The sequence below is a fragment of the Lepidochelys kempii genome, chromosome 6 (assembly GCF_965140265.1).
Source record: "Lepidochelys kempii isolate rLepKem1 chromosome 6, rLepKem1.hap2, whole genome shotgun sequence".
Lineage (NCBI taxonomy): Eukaryota > Metazoa > Chordata > Testudines > Cheloniidae > Lepidochelys > Lepidochelys kempii.
Window position 1 is genome coordinate 17,586,459 of NC_133261.1, and position 14,925 is coordinate 17,601,383.

At 44.5% G+C, this 14,925-nt stretch overlaps 1 protein-coding gene across 7 annotated transcripts in view; it reads left to right on the forward strand.

The window, feature by feature from the left end:
* LOC140912505 (NACHT, LRR and PYD domains-containing protein 3-like) overlaps positions 1-14,925 on the forward strand; it is a 38,687-nt gene that overhangs the window by 12,769 nt on the left and 10,993 nt on the right. For 6 of the 7 annotated variants that reach the window (XR_012159297.1, XR_012159298.1, XR_012159299.1 and 3 more), the window contains exons 3-7: positions 527-697; positions 2,455-2,625; positions 4,539-4,709; positions 5,835-6,008; positions 11,921-12,091. Coding sequence is in view for 4 of the 7 variants with exons in the window: in XM_073346986.1 (XP_073203087.1) it covers positions 527-697; positions 2,455-2,625; positions 4,539-4,709; positions 5,835-6,008; positions 11,921-12,091 (858 nt within the window). In the remaining 3 variants the exon portion in view is untranslated. Of the gene's footprint in view, positions 1-526; positions 698-2,454; positions 2,626-4,538; positions 4,710-5,834; positions 6,009-11,920; positions 12,092-12,162; positions 13,541-14,925 lie in introns of those variants that run through there. The other variant, XM_073346985.1, reaches the window with a different exon arrangement.

Below are 14,925 nucleotides of genomic sequence, written 5' to 3' on the forward strand. Positions count from 1 at the left end.
TCATTAGCATATTTTCATAAAATCATATAGAGTGCAACGTCACAATCTGTACGTTATCTGTCTCTGCATGTGGAACTGGAAGCATTTAAAAGAACTGCCACCGGCTCCTCCTCAGTACTGTACATAAGTCTATTGAGATGTCTTGAAGTCTGCGATCTTCACACCTGGCAGGCAATTGACCATGCGGTTCTCCTGATGATCACAAACCCCAAACTATCTATTTTTCTAATAACTGAATCCCCCATTACTGGTACCTGTCTATACTTAATAATTGGGGTTCCTTAGTGCAAGAGGATACCGTGACGTCATGTGGAAGGAGAGTCCCAACTGCTGGTTTGTTTCACAGAGAGGAGAGGACTCTGATGTTCTCTTCCCCAAGACTTTCATCCTCCTCAGCAACACAACTTTAACCTTACAGAATAAAGAAAAAAAAATCTTTTTAGATGCTTTTTGACCTTAGTGAGTGAAACACAATGAATTGAGCAGAAATAAGTGATTTTCTTCTGTTTATCTCTGGCTGTTGCAGGTTGGAGAGGTGTGGTCTCACAACTGGTTGTTGTGGGTCTCTCTGCCACATGCTCCGTACCAACCAGACCCTCTCAGAACTGGAGCTGAAGTGGAATCAACTGGGAGATTCAGGAGTGAAACTGCTGTGTGAAGGGCTAAAATGTCAAAATAGCGGATTGCAAAAAATAGTGTAAGTACCAGCTGGTTTTCTGCAGTCTGAGGCTGCTATACCAAATTACCTGGGAAGGTTGTGCTATGCTTGTCATGGAAGGGTTTTAAAAGCAGGTTACACAAACACTTGCCAGGGATGGTCTAGGTTGACTTAACCCTGCCTCAGCACAGGGGGATGGAATCCCCTGAGGTCCCTTCCAGCCCTACCTTTCTGTGACTCTCAGTGTCGTATTGGTATTGCGCTTAACTTTTTTTTTTTATTTGTGTGACAAGAGTACTCGGAGGGCTCAGTGGAGCCTCACTGTGCTGGGCACTGTATGAACACCAAGGAAGACAGTCTCTTCACTGAAAACTAGACACTTTTGGGACACAGATCATCTCTCTTGGAGCCTTCTCCTCATGTGATACCACCACAGTTGCAGTCGGTGGAGGAACTTCAGCTAAGCTGGTTTAAAAGGAAGGGATCTAGTGTCTTTTGTGAAGTGCCCTTTATTCTTGAACACGCTGTCCTGAACCCTTAGGTCTGATAACTCAGCTTTGGTGATTTTCAGAGCATGCTGTAAGACTCAATTTTCTTGGGCTTTCCCTCATTGGTATTAGTAGTACCATAGCGCCTAGGAGTCCTGGTTTTGGATTGAGACTCCATTGTGCTAGGTGCTGTACAAACAGAACACTCAGGGGTAGGGGGCTTTAGGAAAATTGGTTAGGACAGTGGCTCTCAACCTTTCCAGACCACTGAACCCCTTTCAGGAGTCTGATGTGTCTTGTTTTTAAGTTTCACCTCACTTAAAAACTACTTGCTTACAAAAATCAGACATAACAATGCAAAAATGTCACAACACGCTATTACTGCAAAATTGCTGATTTTCTCATTTTTATCATATAATTATCACATATAATTATAAAATCAACTGGAATATAAATATTGTATTTGCATTTCAGTGTATAGTATATCGAGCAGTATAAACAGGTCATTGTTTGTATGAAACTGAGGGTATGTCTTCACTACCCGCTGGCTCGGCGGGTAGTGATCAATCTATGGGGATCGATTTATAGCATCTCGTCTAGACGTGATAAATCAATGCCTGTACTCCACCTCAGCAGGAGGAGTAAGTGGAGTCGACGGGGGAGCCCCCGCGGTCGACTCGCTGCTGTGAGGACGGCCAGGTAACTCGAACTAAGATACTCCGACTTCAGCTACGCGAATAGCGTAGCGGAAGTTGCATATCTTAGTTCGAACCTCCCCCCCACCCCAAGTGTAGCCAAGGCCTGACTTTGCTAGTGCTTTTTATGTAGCCTGTTGTAAAAACTAGGCAAATATCTCGACGAGTTGATATACTCTGGAAGACCTCTGTGTACGCTCAGGGGTACACGTACCCCTAGTTGAGAACCACTGGGTTCGGAAGTAGTTGTTTTCTGATGGATGGATTACATGGATAATTTATGCAGAGAAGTGAGTGAATTAGAGGATGGATAAGTCTATATACTATGTTGACATATACCAAGCCTATGTACTCGGGTGGCCAGCCTGTGCCTCTGCTGACTGTACCACCACAGCTGCATTAATTTGAGTGTCCTAGCTCTGCTTGAGTTACTATGGGTACAACTGCACAAGCAGGGAATCACACCTCCAGTCCCATAGTGCAGACATAGCCTATGATTCTCCCAGTACCACAGCACCGGCATGTTATTGCCTGAGAAAAGTTCCTCTCTAGAAGTCCAGTGAGATGTTGACAGGAAAGACCGAGTTAGTTATTTTCCATCTCTCTCTCGCAGATTGTGGGGTTGCGAACTTACAGCTGATTGCTGTGGGGAGCTCTCCTCTGTTCTCACTACCAGAAAGACCCTGACTGAGGTTAACCTGAATTTAAATGAACTGGGCGATTCTGGTGTGAGGCGGCTGTGTACGGGGCTGAAACATCCAGACTGCAAACTGCAGAAACTGTGGTAAGAATTTTCATGCGTCCTTTAAGAATCTGACAGGATGTGTAGCTGGTGTGTGTTGCCAGATCCCTTCAGGTACCTGAAATGAAGGACACCCTTCAGGCACGGGTATGTGTAACTATGAGCCATCTGCCAATAACCTTCTGTCCACCCTTGCGCATGGGTCATGGCACTGTCCGGTTTCCCACTCTCTTCCCTGTTGGAGGAGCCAGTGAGCTTCAGATTCTCTCTGTCAGTGCGCACTCACCTTCCTGAACCCTCGTGAGGAGGGAGGTTGCTGGGGCCTCACTGAGCAGGGTGGGAGGAGATGCAGGAGCTCCTTTCCCCTTCTGAAATGATCAGTTGCTGATGGCTCCACTTCTCCCACTCCGCAGTGCCCTGCAGGGAGTCGGCCTTGTCCCATTCAGAGTGGGAAGGGTGGGGAGGGAGAATGAGTAAACCATGCATGAAGGCACGAGGTGGGGGAGGCATATCTGACTGAAGGGTGTTTGCTTTAGATCAGTGATGCGCCTGAAATATCCAGTTAGCCCATGGAAGAGTCTCCTCACCGATATGTTAGTAGCTCTATTACTTGGGACATTAAAAAATTGTCCAGACAAAACAAGTGTCTTGTAGGCAAAAATCCCTCATTGGCAGGGGGTAACCAGGTTAGCTAATGGAGGCTGTTGATTTACGAGCCAGGGGCGACACATGGGAGGGGTGAAGTGGGTCATGTGACTGCCCGCGCATTGGCATGGCCCACACTGGCCCCTCCCCTAGGCTCCGAATCTAATGTGCTGAGGAGAAGAGGAAGGGGTGATGACAGATCACTCTTCCTCCCACACAAAACTTTGATGTGAAACAGCCACAACTAGAGGCAGCCTCTGACATTTGCTGGGATGGACCTGCTATACCCAACTTCTTTGAAGTACGTGGGAGATATCTGTATTAATTTTGTCTGTGTGAGAGTTTGGTTATTGTATTGCTTGCTAAATGGTAACCAAGACAATGACTGTAGATGGCCCCAATTGCTGGTACTCACATGGAGGATGGAGGTGTTAATTCCTTTGAAGTTCACCTCCACCAGTGTGGAATCAGGGGATTTGGCTGGGTGAGTGAGGTCCCATCTTGTGAACTCCATGGGGTCCAGCAGGAAGACTTGCATGAAGAGCTTGAAAGTGTATAAACGCTGAGCCTCTGAGACAGAGGATGCAGAAGGTCTGCAGAGTAGCAGGCTGTAAGGCCCCCAGGAGAACAAGATGTGGGGAGGGGTAATCAAGGCTATGTCAGGCCTACATCAATCATGAGGGAGATGCTAAGCCTAGGTAAGAGGTGTATAGGGTTTTATAGTTTTAACTCTTTTCCTCCCAGTTTATGTTCCTATGGATGGATAAATAATACTTTGTTTCAGACAAGCTGTTCAGAGGCACTACATTTTCCTAATGATCTGGACTCCCGAAGAAAGTCTATAGCAGCAGCTAAAACCCAGTTAGATGTGTTGAGGAAACACAGCTGGTGAACAGGAGTTGGTGGTTGACTTTTTCTGACCATGAAATGACATCTCTCAGAGGAAATGACTGTGGGGCGGAGAGAGAGGGGTGAATGGGAAGAACCACGGGGTGGGCATCAATCCATCCTAAATTTTGGCTGTCTGTGGAAAGGGCTAGGGTCCGTGCTGCTTAGACAGGAAGTCAAACTCCAAAGTTTTTTGTTAACTGGCCAATGGCAGAATTTTGAGGTCTAGACAGCTGGACCATTCTTAATGCTGACTGGACAACAGTGAAGGGTGAGTGATGTGGCTTAAGTGGGAAGCCACAATCAAGCTGGCTTCTTATTAGTCTCAGTGCTCATTGGCTAGGGAGATGGGCTAGAAGGCAATTTTACTTCTTAAAACAAAAGCTGTGATCATGTCCTCTCTGTGCTACTCTCTCCTGCAGGTTAGATAAGTGCGGTCTCACAGCCAACTGTTGTGGGGTGCTCTCCTCTGTTCTCAGCACCAGCCAGACCTTGATAGAACTGAGCCTGAACTTGAATAAACTGGGCGATGCAGGGGTGAAGCAATTGTGTAAGGGACTGAGACATCCAGACTGTAAACTACAGACACTGGGGTAAGCGTTTACAGGCTTTACTTTATGTGAAGAGTTTGCAGGTCATGTGTGATGCCATCTCCTTTCAGGTACACAGAGATTCTGAAAGCTGAGAATGTCTCTAGCACTTGACATATCACTGGCCCACAACATGGGTGCAGCCTGTAAGATGTTGTTCTGTTTGGAAATGATGAATTTTAAAAAGATGGTCCTGAATTGAAGTATTGGATCTGACACTTCTCAATCTTGGGTTTAAATATTATTATCTTATGCACTGAAGGAATCCTCTAGCCTGGGTATGAGACTGATGGACTGGGGATAACACTGCTTATAAAAGCCATCGAGGGCAGTGAAACTCTTAGAATTGTGTCACCCAAACTCTTTACCCCCTGAACTCCATCACAGTCCTCGTTACCTACCTCTGTGTTATAGCCAGTAGTTCTCTGTCTCTCTCAGCTTGTGGGGGGAGGGGATAGGGTGACCAGATAGCAACTGTGAAAAATCGGGACGGGGGTGAGGGGCAATAGGAGCCCATATAAAAAAAAAGCCCCAAATATCGGGACTGTCCCTATAAAATCGGGACATCTGGTCACCCTAGGAGGGGAGAACCTGCTAATTTGGAGGGTTTCATTGGCAATCCTTCTTTCTGTACTGAACTGCTTGTTCCTTGCCCCCCCCCGCACCCTACACACACATCAGCAGTTCATACCTGTCCCTTAGGGTTAATGGTGCAGTTGGAATCCTGCATTCCAGGTGCAGATGAGGCACGCTACCTAAAAATGTTAAAGATCTGGTCCCCACCCTATCAGAAAGCATTGTGGACCAATGGACACCTCTCAATGGCCACTGAGTAGATGGGCTGAAGTCCCAGCAATTATCAGGGTCAAGTGGCTGGACTTGACTCTCCCCCTACCCTCAGCCCCAAGTCTCACAACACTATTTTCTGTGCTCAGACCTATGCTTCTGTTTTATGTAGCAATTTAATACAGTGTTTGCATCTTTACAGCATCCTACAAGAGCAATATCATTTAATCTACACTTCCAGAATGAATAAACTCTTTCTAGACTCCCATTGACATCAGTAGATAAAAACTGAGCAGGGAAGAAATGAGAAGTAATTTTCCTCTTTGTTTTTGGTTCCTGCAGTTTGTTTAGGTGTGATCTCACAGCTGATTGTTGTGGGGATCTCTCTTCTGCTCTTGGTATGAATCAGGTCCTGACAGAGCTGGACCTGAAGTGGAATCGCCAACTGGGAGATTCAGGAGTGAAGGTGCTTTGTGAAAGACTGAAACATCCAGGCTGCAGACTTAAGAAAATAAGGTAACAGCGGTGTCTGTTAGTTAGTCTGTGCCTGCTAAAATAATACCATCATAATTTTAGCTCATGCAATTAGCATTACAGTACCACATTGCATGCACTGCCAATACTGGACTAGCACCACTACCCTTCCTGCGGAAGGGAGAGAGACTCACTGCCGTACGGTTTGGCCATATTTTACTTGATTAAAAAATGGCTAGAGAACCAGTGGTGAGTGTCTCATACCAACTCTGGCTGCAGCATCAAGATTTTTTTTTAAAAAAACTCCTAATCTTGGTTGTGTGGGATGCCATGAAAAGTTTTTATCTCTGCCATAGCATCCGCAAAATCTCAGACAGGTTAGTTCCCGGTGGTAGATAGTCTGATAAATCCAGCCTGTCTCATTTTAGTAGCAGACCTGAGTCCTTCCTGTTGTGAGGAAACTACTTTGCACACAAGATTGATCAAATTAAGGACTGGCCCTCTGCTTCAGTGGTGGCAGAACAAGGTCTTGAGGGAACAAAGACCCTGAGTTTCAGCCAGTGATGCTCCCTCAGGTATTGGAGGTATTGAGTGAGCGATGTTTCAGCCTGTACTTTGGATCTATGGCCTTCCAGGCTGGTGAAGGCCTCTGAGGAAGTACTTGGGTCCCTCACTTATGGAGATTGTCAATACCTCTCTGCCTGTTGCTTTGAAGGAGGCATTACTCAATACAGACAATCTTGCTAATTATTGACCAGTATCATAGAATCATTGAAGATTAGGGTTGGAAGAGACCTCAGGAGGCCATCCAGTCCAACCCCCTGCTCAAAGCAGGACAAACACCAACTAAATCATCCCAGCCAGGGCTTTGTCAAGCTGGGCCTTAAAAACTTCTAAGGATGGAGATTCCACCACCTCCCTTGGTAACCCATTTCAGTGCTTCACCACCCTCTTAGTGAAATAGTGTTTCCTAATATCCAACCTAGACCTGCCGCACAGTAACTTGAGACCATTGCTCCTCGTTCTGTCATCTGCGACCACTGAGAACAGCCTAGCTCCATCCTCTTTGGAACCCCCCTTCAGGTAGTTGAAGGCTGCTATCAAATCCCCCCTTACTTTTCTCTTCTGCAGACTAAATAAGCCCCTCCTCTTAAATCATGTGCCCCAGCCCCCTAATAATTTCCATTGCCCTACACTGGACTCTTTCCAATTGGTCCACATCTGTTCTGTAGTGGGGGGCCCAAAACTGGATGCAATACTCCAGATGTGGCCTCACAAGTAGAGGGGACTAATCACTTCCCTCCATCTGCTGGCAATGCTCCTGTGCAGCCCAATATATCGTAAGCCTTATTGGCAACAAGGGCACACTGCTGACTCTTATCCACCTTCTCATCCAATGTAATCCTCAGGTCCTTTTCTGAAGAACTGCTGCCTAGCCATTCGGTCCCTAGTTTGTAGCATAGCATGGGATTCTTCCTTCCTAAGTGCAGGACTCTGCACTTCTCCTTGTTGAACCTCATCAGATTTCTTTTGGCCCAATCCTCTAATTTGTCTAGGTCCCTCTGTATCCTATCCCTACCCTCCAGCGTATCTACCTCTCCTCCCAGTTTAGTGTCATCTGCAAACTTGCTGAGGGTGCAGTCCACACCATCCTCCAGATCATTAATGAAGATATTGAACAAAACTGGCCCCAGGACCAATCCTTGGGGCACTCCACTTGATACTGGCTGCCAACTAGATATCGAGCCGTTGATCACTACCCGTTGAGCCCGACAATCTAGCCAGCTTTCTATCTACCTTATAGTCCATTCATCCAGCCCATACTTTTTTGACTCGCTGGCAAGAATACTGTGGGAGACTGTAAGAAAAGCTTTGCTAAAGTCAAGGAATAGTATGTCCACTGCTTTCCCCTCATCCACAGAGCCAGTTATCTCATCATAGAAGGCAATTAGTTTAGTCAGGCATGACTTGCCCTTGGTGAATCCATGCTCACGGTTCCTGATCACTTTCCTGTCCCCTAAGTGCTTCAAAATTGATTTCTTGAAGACCTGCTCCATGATTTTTCCAGGGACTGAGGTGGTGCTGACTGGCCTGTAGTTCCCAGGAACCTCCTTCTTCCCTTTTTTAAAGATGGACACTACATTAGCCTTTTTCCAGTCGTCCAGGACCTCCCCCGATCACCATGAGTTTTCAAAGATAATGGCCAATGGCTCTGCAATCACATCCGCCAACTCCTTTATCACCCTCAGATGCAGTGCATCCAGCCCCATGGACTTGTGCTCGTCCAGCTTTTCTAAATAGTCCTGAACCACTTCTTTCTCCACAGAGGGCTAGTCACCTCCTCCCCATACTGTGCTGCCCAGTGTAGTAGTCTGGGAGCTGACCTTGTTCGTGAAGACAGAGGCAAAAAAAGCATTGAGTACATTTTCCACATCCTCTATCACTAGGTTGCCTCCCACATTCAGCAAGGGGCCCACACTTTGCTTGACCTTCTTCTTGTTGCTAACATACCTGAAGAAACCCTTCTTGTTACTCTTAACGTCCCTTGCTAGCTGCAACTCCAGGTGTGATTTGGCCTTCCTGATTTCACTCCTGCATGCCTGAGCAGTATTTTTATACTCCTCCCTGGTCATTTGTCCAGTCTTCCACTTCTTGTAATCTTCTTTTTTGTGTTTAAGATCAGCAAGGATTTCACTGTTAAGCCAAGCTAGTCGCCTGCCATATTTACTATTCTTTCTCTTCACTGGTTTCATTCTTTTCTCTCAGATCTCAACAAGTAGTTGTGGTCTATTGCTCCTCTTCTGTTACCCGCACAAATTTTCTGCCCTTCACACACTGTAGGGGCACCCACTTTTACCTGTTTTTAGGGTTCAGGCATAACCCTGTTAATTTGAATACCCACCCGTACCCAATTCCTAGGCCTCAGGGTGTAACTTCCTGCGGGTTTGCAGGACCTTTTACCAGTGAAGGAGCCTTACACAGTAATATCCTTACTCTATTTATTAACAATTACCAAGCAAGCCGAATACACACGCTAAGCACACAATGCTATGCTCACCAATCCTGATCAGGCAGGTGAACTTTCCCTGTTGGCCAGGCAAGGTCAGTCTCATCTGGGTTCTGGTTGCTGCACGTCACGGTTGTGCAGAGGATTCTTAGCAGCTCTGGTCTTAGGCTGTATTTTGGGGGTGAGTTCTTCTTCCAGGTCTTTCCTTCTTCTTATTCTTCTTTTCCTTCTTTTCCCCTCTGCTGGTCTCCTTCTTGGACCCCAGTTTATATAGTGAAACTTGAGTCCTGCTTAGCGATACCTTAACAAATTACTTTACTAAAATTTTACTAACCAATTCTGATATATTGTAACATAATTCTCTAACCAGTTATATCCCACCACCTTCATTGATTTACATCTAGAAAAATTAATTATACAGCAGACAGAAACAATTAAAGAACCAGACACAGACCATATAGACAAACAATAGGGAAGTGGGGACCATAATGACAAAACAATAAAAAAATGGGGATTTCACAGCCCCCACTATTGATAAGTGCTTTCTTGTCAGACAGAATGCATCAAATCAAGTTTTTCTTTAACCATCTTAAGATCTGTTTCTTTATCTGGTGATAGTGGGTGCCATTAGGACTGGGTCTCTTTTTCTTAACAGCCTGATATTACACTATTTTAATGTAATTTGGATAGAATGAGAGGATGTGACTTTCTGCTACTCAGCTAATAGCTGCGGCTCTTTCAATCTGGCTGCAGACAAAGGCCGTAGGCTTTTAGGACTTACAGTATGGCTACAGGCCTTATAATATGCTGCAGGAAAAGGGCCTGATCCTTACAGTTTCCTGAAGAGCTCTTAGGTGTGGGGTGCCATGTGGGGCCATTCTGTCACCCATCTTGTTCAGTGTGTCAGTGGGGCAGTGAGGAGAGTCTAGTGAAGAGGCATGGGGTTTGGTGTTTTCAATATTCTGATGACATCCAGCTACAAGTCTTTCTTCCATCTAACTCAGATGATACAGTTCAGTGCTTCAGCCAGAGTCTAGACTAGATTGTGGCATGAATGGGAGCAAGCTGGCAGAAGCTTAACCCAGACAAGACTGAGGTGATGATGGTAGGTTGGGGGAAGAAGATGGAGGACGCATTTGAGATAATATCAATTCCTTTGATTTGGAGGAGAACGTCTGCTGTTAGTTTCTAGGGTTTGTAACTTAGGGATAGTTCTAGACCCCAGCTGCTGTTTGATGATCATGTTACAGCAGTGACTCAGTAAGCTTTCTATCATCTGTGTCTGGCTAGCAGGTTACAACCCTTCCTTTTGGATGTAGGCCTTGCCATTGCTATCCATACTTCTATTCTTTCAAAATCAGACTATTACAATATGCTCTGTAGGGTTACACCTTAACCCATTGAGAGTCTAAAGCTGGTGTAGAACAGGGTATCTCGATTGGGAGCACATGACACCAGGGCTCCGGGATGTCCACTGGCTGCTCTTTGGTCTCCAGGTGGAATTTCAGAGTATGGATTATGACCTGTAAAGCCCTACAAGGCCTAGGACTGGTCTGCCTGAGGGATCACCTCTGTCCCCAGGCCAGACTGCCACAGCCATGCTCAGCAGAGGCACCTCAGCTGGATCCCCCTTTATAAAAGGATGTGGGGGGGGGGTGGCTGGCAGGCCATTCTCCGGTGGGCTCTGGGACTTGCTGCCCCTGCTTGGTTGGAAATAGCTTGAATTGGGTGACTTTCTGGGTATGCTTCAAAAAACATCTGTAGGGTTTTTGCAGAGGGCTGAAGATACGCTTCCCAGAATGATAAAGGGGTGGAAAGGAGTTTTTATAAGTGGACGAGTTCCTGTTGAAATGATTACTTGACTGCTGCTGTTGCTGGTTTGTTAAGGCATATCAAGCCTTGGACAGGTGCCTTTTTCAGTTATTAATTAAATTGAAATAAAGGAAATTAGCAACACATGATCAGGAATCAAAATATGCACTTTGAGAGAGATGCTGAAAAGGACCGATGCACTTTACTAGCACTTCCCTGCTTTTTTCATTTGGACGTAATAACGTTTTCTCCAAGTGTGGAAAGATAACAAAGATATTGTGGATCCCAAAAGAAAACAAAGAATATTGCAGTAGAACAACCAAAGCACGTGCATCATTGCTGCACTCAGTTGGGCTTCTTTATACTTAGATTTGCTTTGATACAATTCATTTCAGTAGGCATTGTGTCAAGTCTCACTAACACCAATCTAGAGTCTTTACATAGAGGTAACTGGATGTAACATACCCAGAGGAAACAAGATGTAAGCTAAAGTAGTGTTGAAATTTGTTTCTCTCATTAAAACAAGGAGTGCTGATTTTCAACAATTATTCACTGCCACAAAACTTCGGTAGTGTAGTGTTAAGTGTCACTGCTCGTGTTTTGTACCTTTCCAAAATGTCAAATGCACCTTTGAAAACCAGGAGATAAAGAGTGAGGTGCATAGTCATCAGGTAGCTTGTTTCTGGGTGTGAGGGATGTTGACTCCTGCAACATAAGGCTCACAGTTTTAGCAATGAGGAACATTTCTGGAGAAAGAGAGCTGATACAGAAGCTGTGACTCCATCTGCTTAGCCAGAAGGGAACAAGAGTTCTGTGCAGCAATGAGAGAGGTTTAAGCCAGTTTTCCAGCCACATCCTTCTGCAGGTTGATTCCCCAGCCCTTTTGTCATGACCTACAGTCAACACCTCATTCACAGAATTTCACTTGTGGAATACATGGAAAATGACTTAACAGGTGCATGTGGCAAGGAATCCACTGAGAGGACTTTTATTGCTTACTGTCACATGGCTTCCTGCTGGAGCCCTGTGACTTATCTCTACATCCAGGAATAAGAATCTGTCTAGACACCTATTGATGTCAGTGGGAGAAAGAAATAAGGAGTAACTTCTCTCTCAATATTTTTGCCTCTTGTAGATTTTCTTGGTGCAATCTTACAGCTGATTGTTGTAGCGATCTCTCCACTGTTCTCAGTACAAATCAGATCCTGACAGAGCTGGACCTCGGGGAGAACAACCTGGGATATTCAGGTTTGAAGCTGCTGTGTGAAAAACTGAAAGACCAAAATTGCAAGCTCAGGAAAATAAGGTAAGTAACAATCGGCTTCCTTTTAGTGTCTTTTAAAATAATACAATCCTGATTCTCACTTTTGCTACTAGGATTGTAGTATTACAATGGATGCAGTACCAACCCTCGATCAGCACCACTAACCTGCATGGGGAAGAGAAGAGAGAGACGGGGCTGTGTTGATCGGCCATCTTTAGACAGACCAAAAGTGTGATCATATACTAGATGTTATATATACTAGATGTCATATACTGGAACATGAGGTTCTAACATCAAAATCTGCTCCATTTATATTTTCCTCAGAAAGGTAGATGCAGAACGCAAGTCTGGGATCCTGTCATCATTTAAAATAACCCTCTTCCTTCATTCCTCTCATTTACCACCATGAGGATAATTAATTCTGGGACAAAGTTGGAAGGGAAAAAGAAAGACTCAAAGAAAGAGAGAAAGCGGGGACAAATAGGTCAGGATTGTCTGTCAGGTAGCCCAGTTTCTTCATTCTTTAGTGCAAGCCTGCCCCTCTCTCTAGGCAGCAGCCCTCACAGGTGTTAGCAGCACTGGCAAGTGTAGTTAAGACAGACATCAGGAACATGAAGAGCTTGGTTCAGCATACATGCCAGGCAGTTATAAATTGTTGTAATGTTCCTTTGTTCACAAAATTTCAGACAACTAGCTTAGTTCCCTGTAAATCCAGCATGACACTCAGCTACGTGTTCTAAATCTACAAATACAAGAGGACGTTATGAAAAAAATGATGAAAGATGGACTCAGATAAAGGGAGATAAATTCTGTGGAGACTTTGGGCTAGTACAATTATTGATACATTAAAAAACACCCCACGAGGCAAAAATGGAATATTAAAGCTGAAAAGTTAAGCTCTTAAAGTTTAGGAAATGCCAGAATTGAAGTTGCTTTTACAATGTTAATTCAGCCTCCTGGTGTGTAGGCATCGTGATAAAACCTTTAATTATGTGATCACAAATTCTTTTTATTTTCTACAGGCTCCTTGCCTCATTAACTGCACAGGATAGATAGTGTTACTGAATGGACAGTCATTCAATGTTCCTTGTTAGCGTTTTAATAGACATGTTCAAAGTACATAATCTTTTTTTAAGATATGGTTTTCTTTTGAGACTTCTTTGAGGAAAAGAGAACAACTTGTAATGTGTGTTCCTCTTGTACATATGTCAGAGTTAAAGCTGTATAATAGTTTATGAAGCCTTGTGTGTAGTGGAAGGAGGATAGCAATAGGTAAGAATTAATACATTTTTATACTGATGTTGTTAGAGAAACAAAAGTGTTTTATTTTGTTTTTATTTCCTAGCTTTTCAGCACTGGAGAAAAACGTTGTTAAAGCAGAACAGAGCAACCTCAACTAACAGCACACACAGATTTTTTTTTTTAAATCTGTGAATTTCCCTAGTTTTTAAGAAGACATGCGCAGGGCCCACGATCTGGTGATGTGGCAAGAGTGGGGTTATTCAGTTGAGCAATGCACTTCCTTCACTTGCAGGGACTGCCCCCACGGTCTCAAGGCTCTAAAAGAAACGGCAGGTAAAGAAAGCTAAGGACTCCAGGCAGAAGAATTACTAGCCTATAGTTTCTTCTGTATAAAAGCACATCACGGGAATACAGTACGGTGACGGCCCATTGAAACCTTCATGCAGGATAGAGGGCTGGATTTTCCCCTCTGTCTTTGAAGTTAAAGCTTTATAAAGATGTTCATAGCAAATGACTAGTACTATTAAATTCCACTGAAAAAAGCCAAGAGTAAGCAAATAACTCATCAAAATAAAAAACTTATGGATTTTGAAGGACAACTCTGTTCAGAACACACCACACCAGAGCAGAGACAGCAGCAGCCTGCAAAGGAGTCATGGGGTGACAGCCTGAACCTAGGTCTTTAGGTTTTGGACAAACTTAGCAGGCGAACCAAAACCTAAAGACCTAGGTTCAGGCTGTCACCGCATGCCTCCTTTGCAGGCTGCTGCTGTCTCTGCTCTGGTGTGGTGTTGTGTGGTGTGTTCTGAATGGAGTTGTCCCTCAGAGTCCATAAGTTTTTTATTTTGACGAGTTATTTGCTTACTCTTGGCTTTTTTCAGTGGAATTTAATAGTACTAGTCATTTGCTATGAACATCTTTATAAAGCTTTAACTTCACAGACAGAGGGGAAAATCCAGCCATCTATTCTGCATGAAGGTTTCAATGGGCCGTCACCGTACTGTATCCCCGTGATGTGCTTTTATACAGAAGAAACTATAGGCTAGTAATTCTCCTGCCTGGAGTCCTTAGCTTTCTTTACCTGCCATTTCTTTTAGAGCCTTGAGACCGTGGGGGCAGTCCCTGCAAGTGAAGGAAGTGCATTGCTCAACTGAATAACCCCACTCTTGCCACATCACCAGATCGTGGGCCCTGCGCATATCTTCTGAGCTGCTGTTCTAGTTTGTGGATTGTTTCTTGTCCTCTTGTGCAGTGTGATTTGTTTACGCTCCTAGTTTTTAAGGTGACCGTATAAATTGGAGATGAAAAATGGAATCCAAATAATATACTGCTTGGTAAAGAATGTTGGCAATACAGCAAACATGGCAGCAGCAGTCTGTGTTCAACAATGGAAAATCTTGACATCTGATTAAGTGTGGCCAATGTGACTCCTGTAATAGCCATCCAAACATGCCATAAAAGGCACCATGTCATCCATGGAAGGGAGCTCTAAAGCCTTGCCAATGGGTATATATTGACTTTTCAGGAAAAAAAAAACAAGCAAATGATCCTTATTCTTGCTAGCCAGAGGTAGTGCACATGACAACAACCTCTTCTGGAAAAACACCTGAAAGTGGTTTGCAATATGTTTGCCA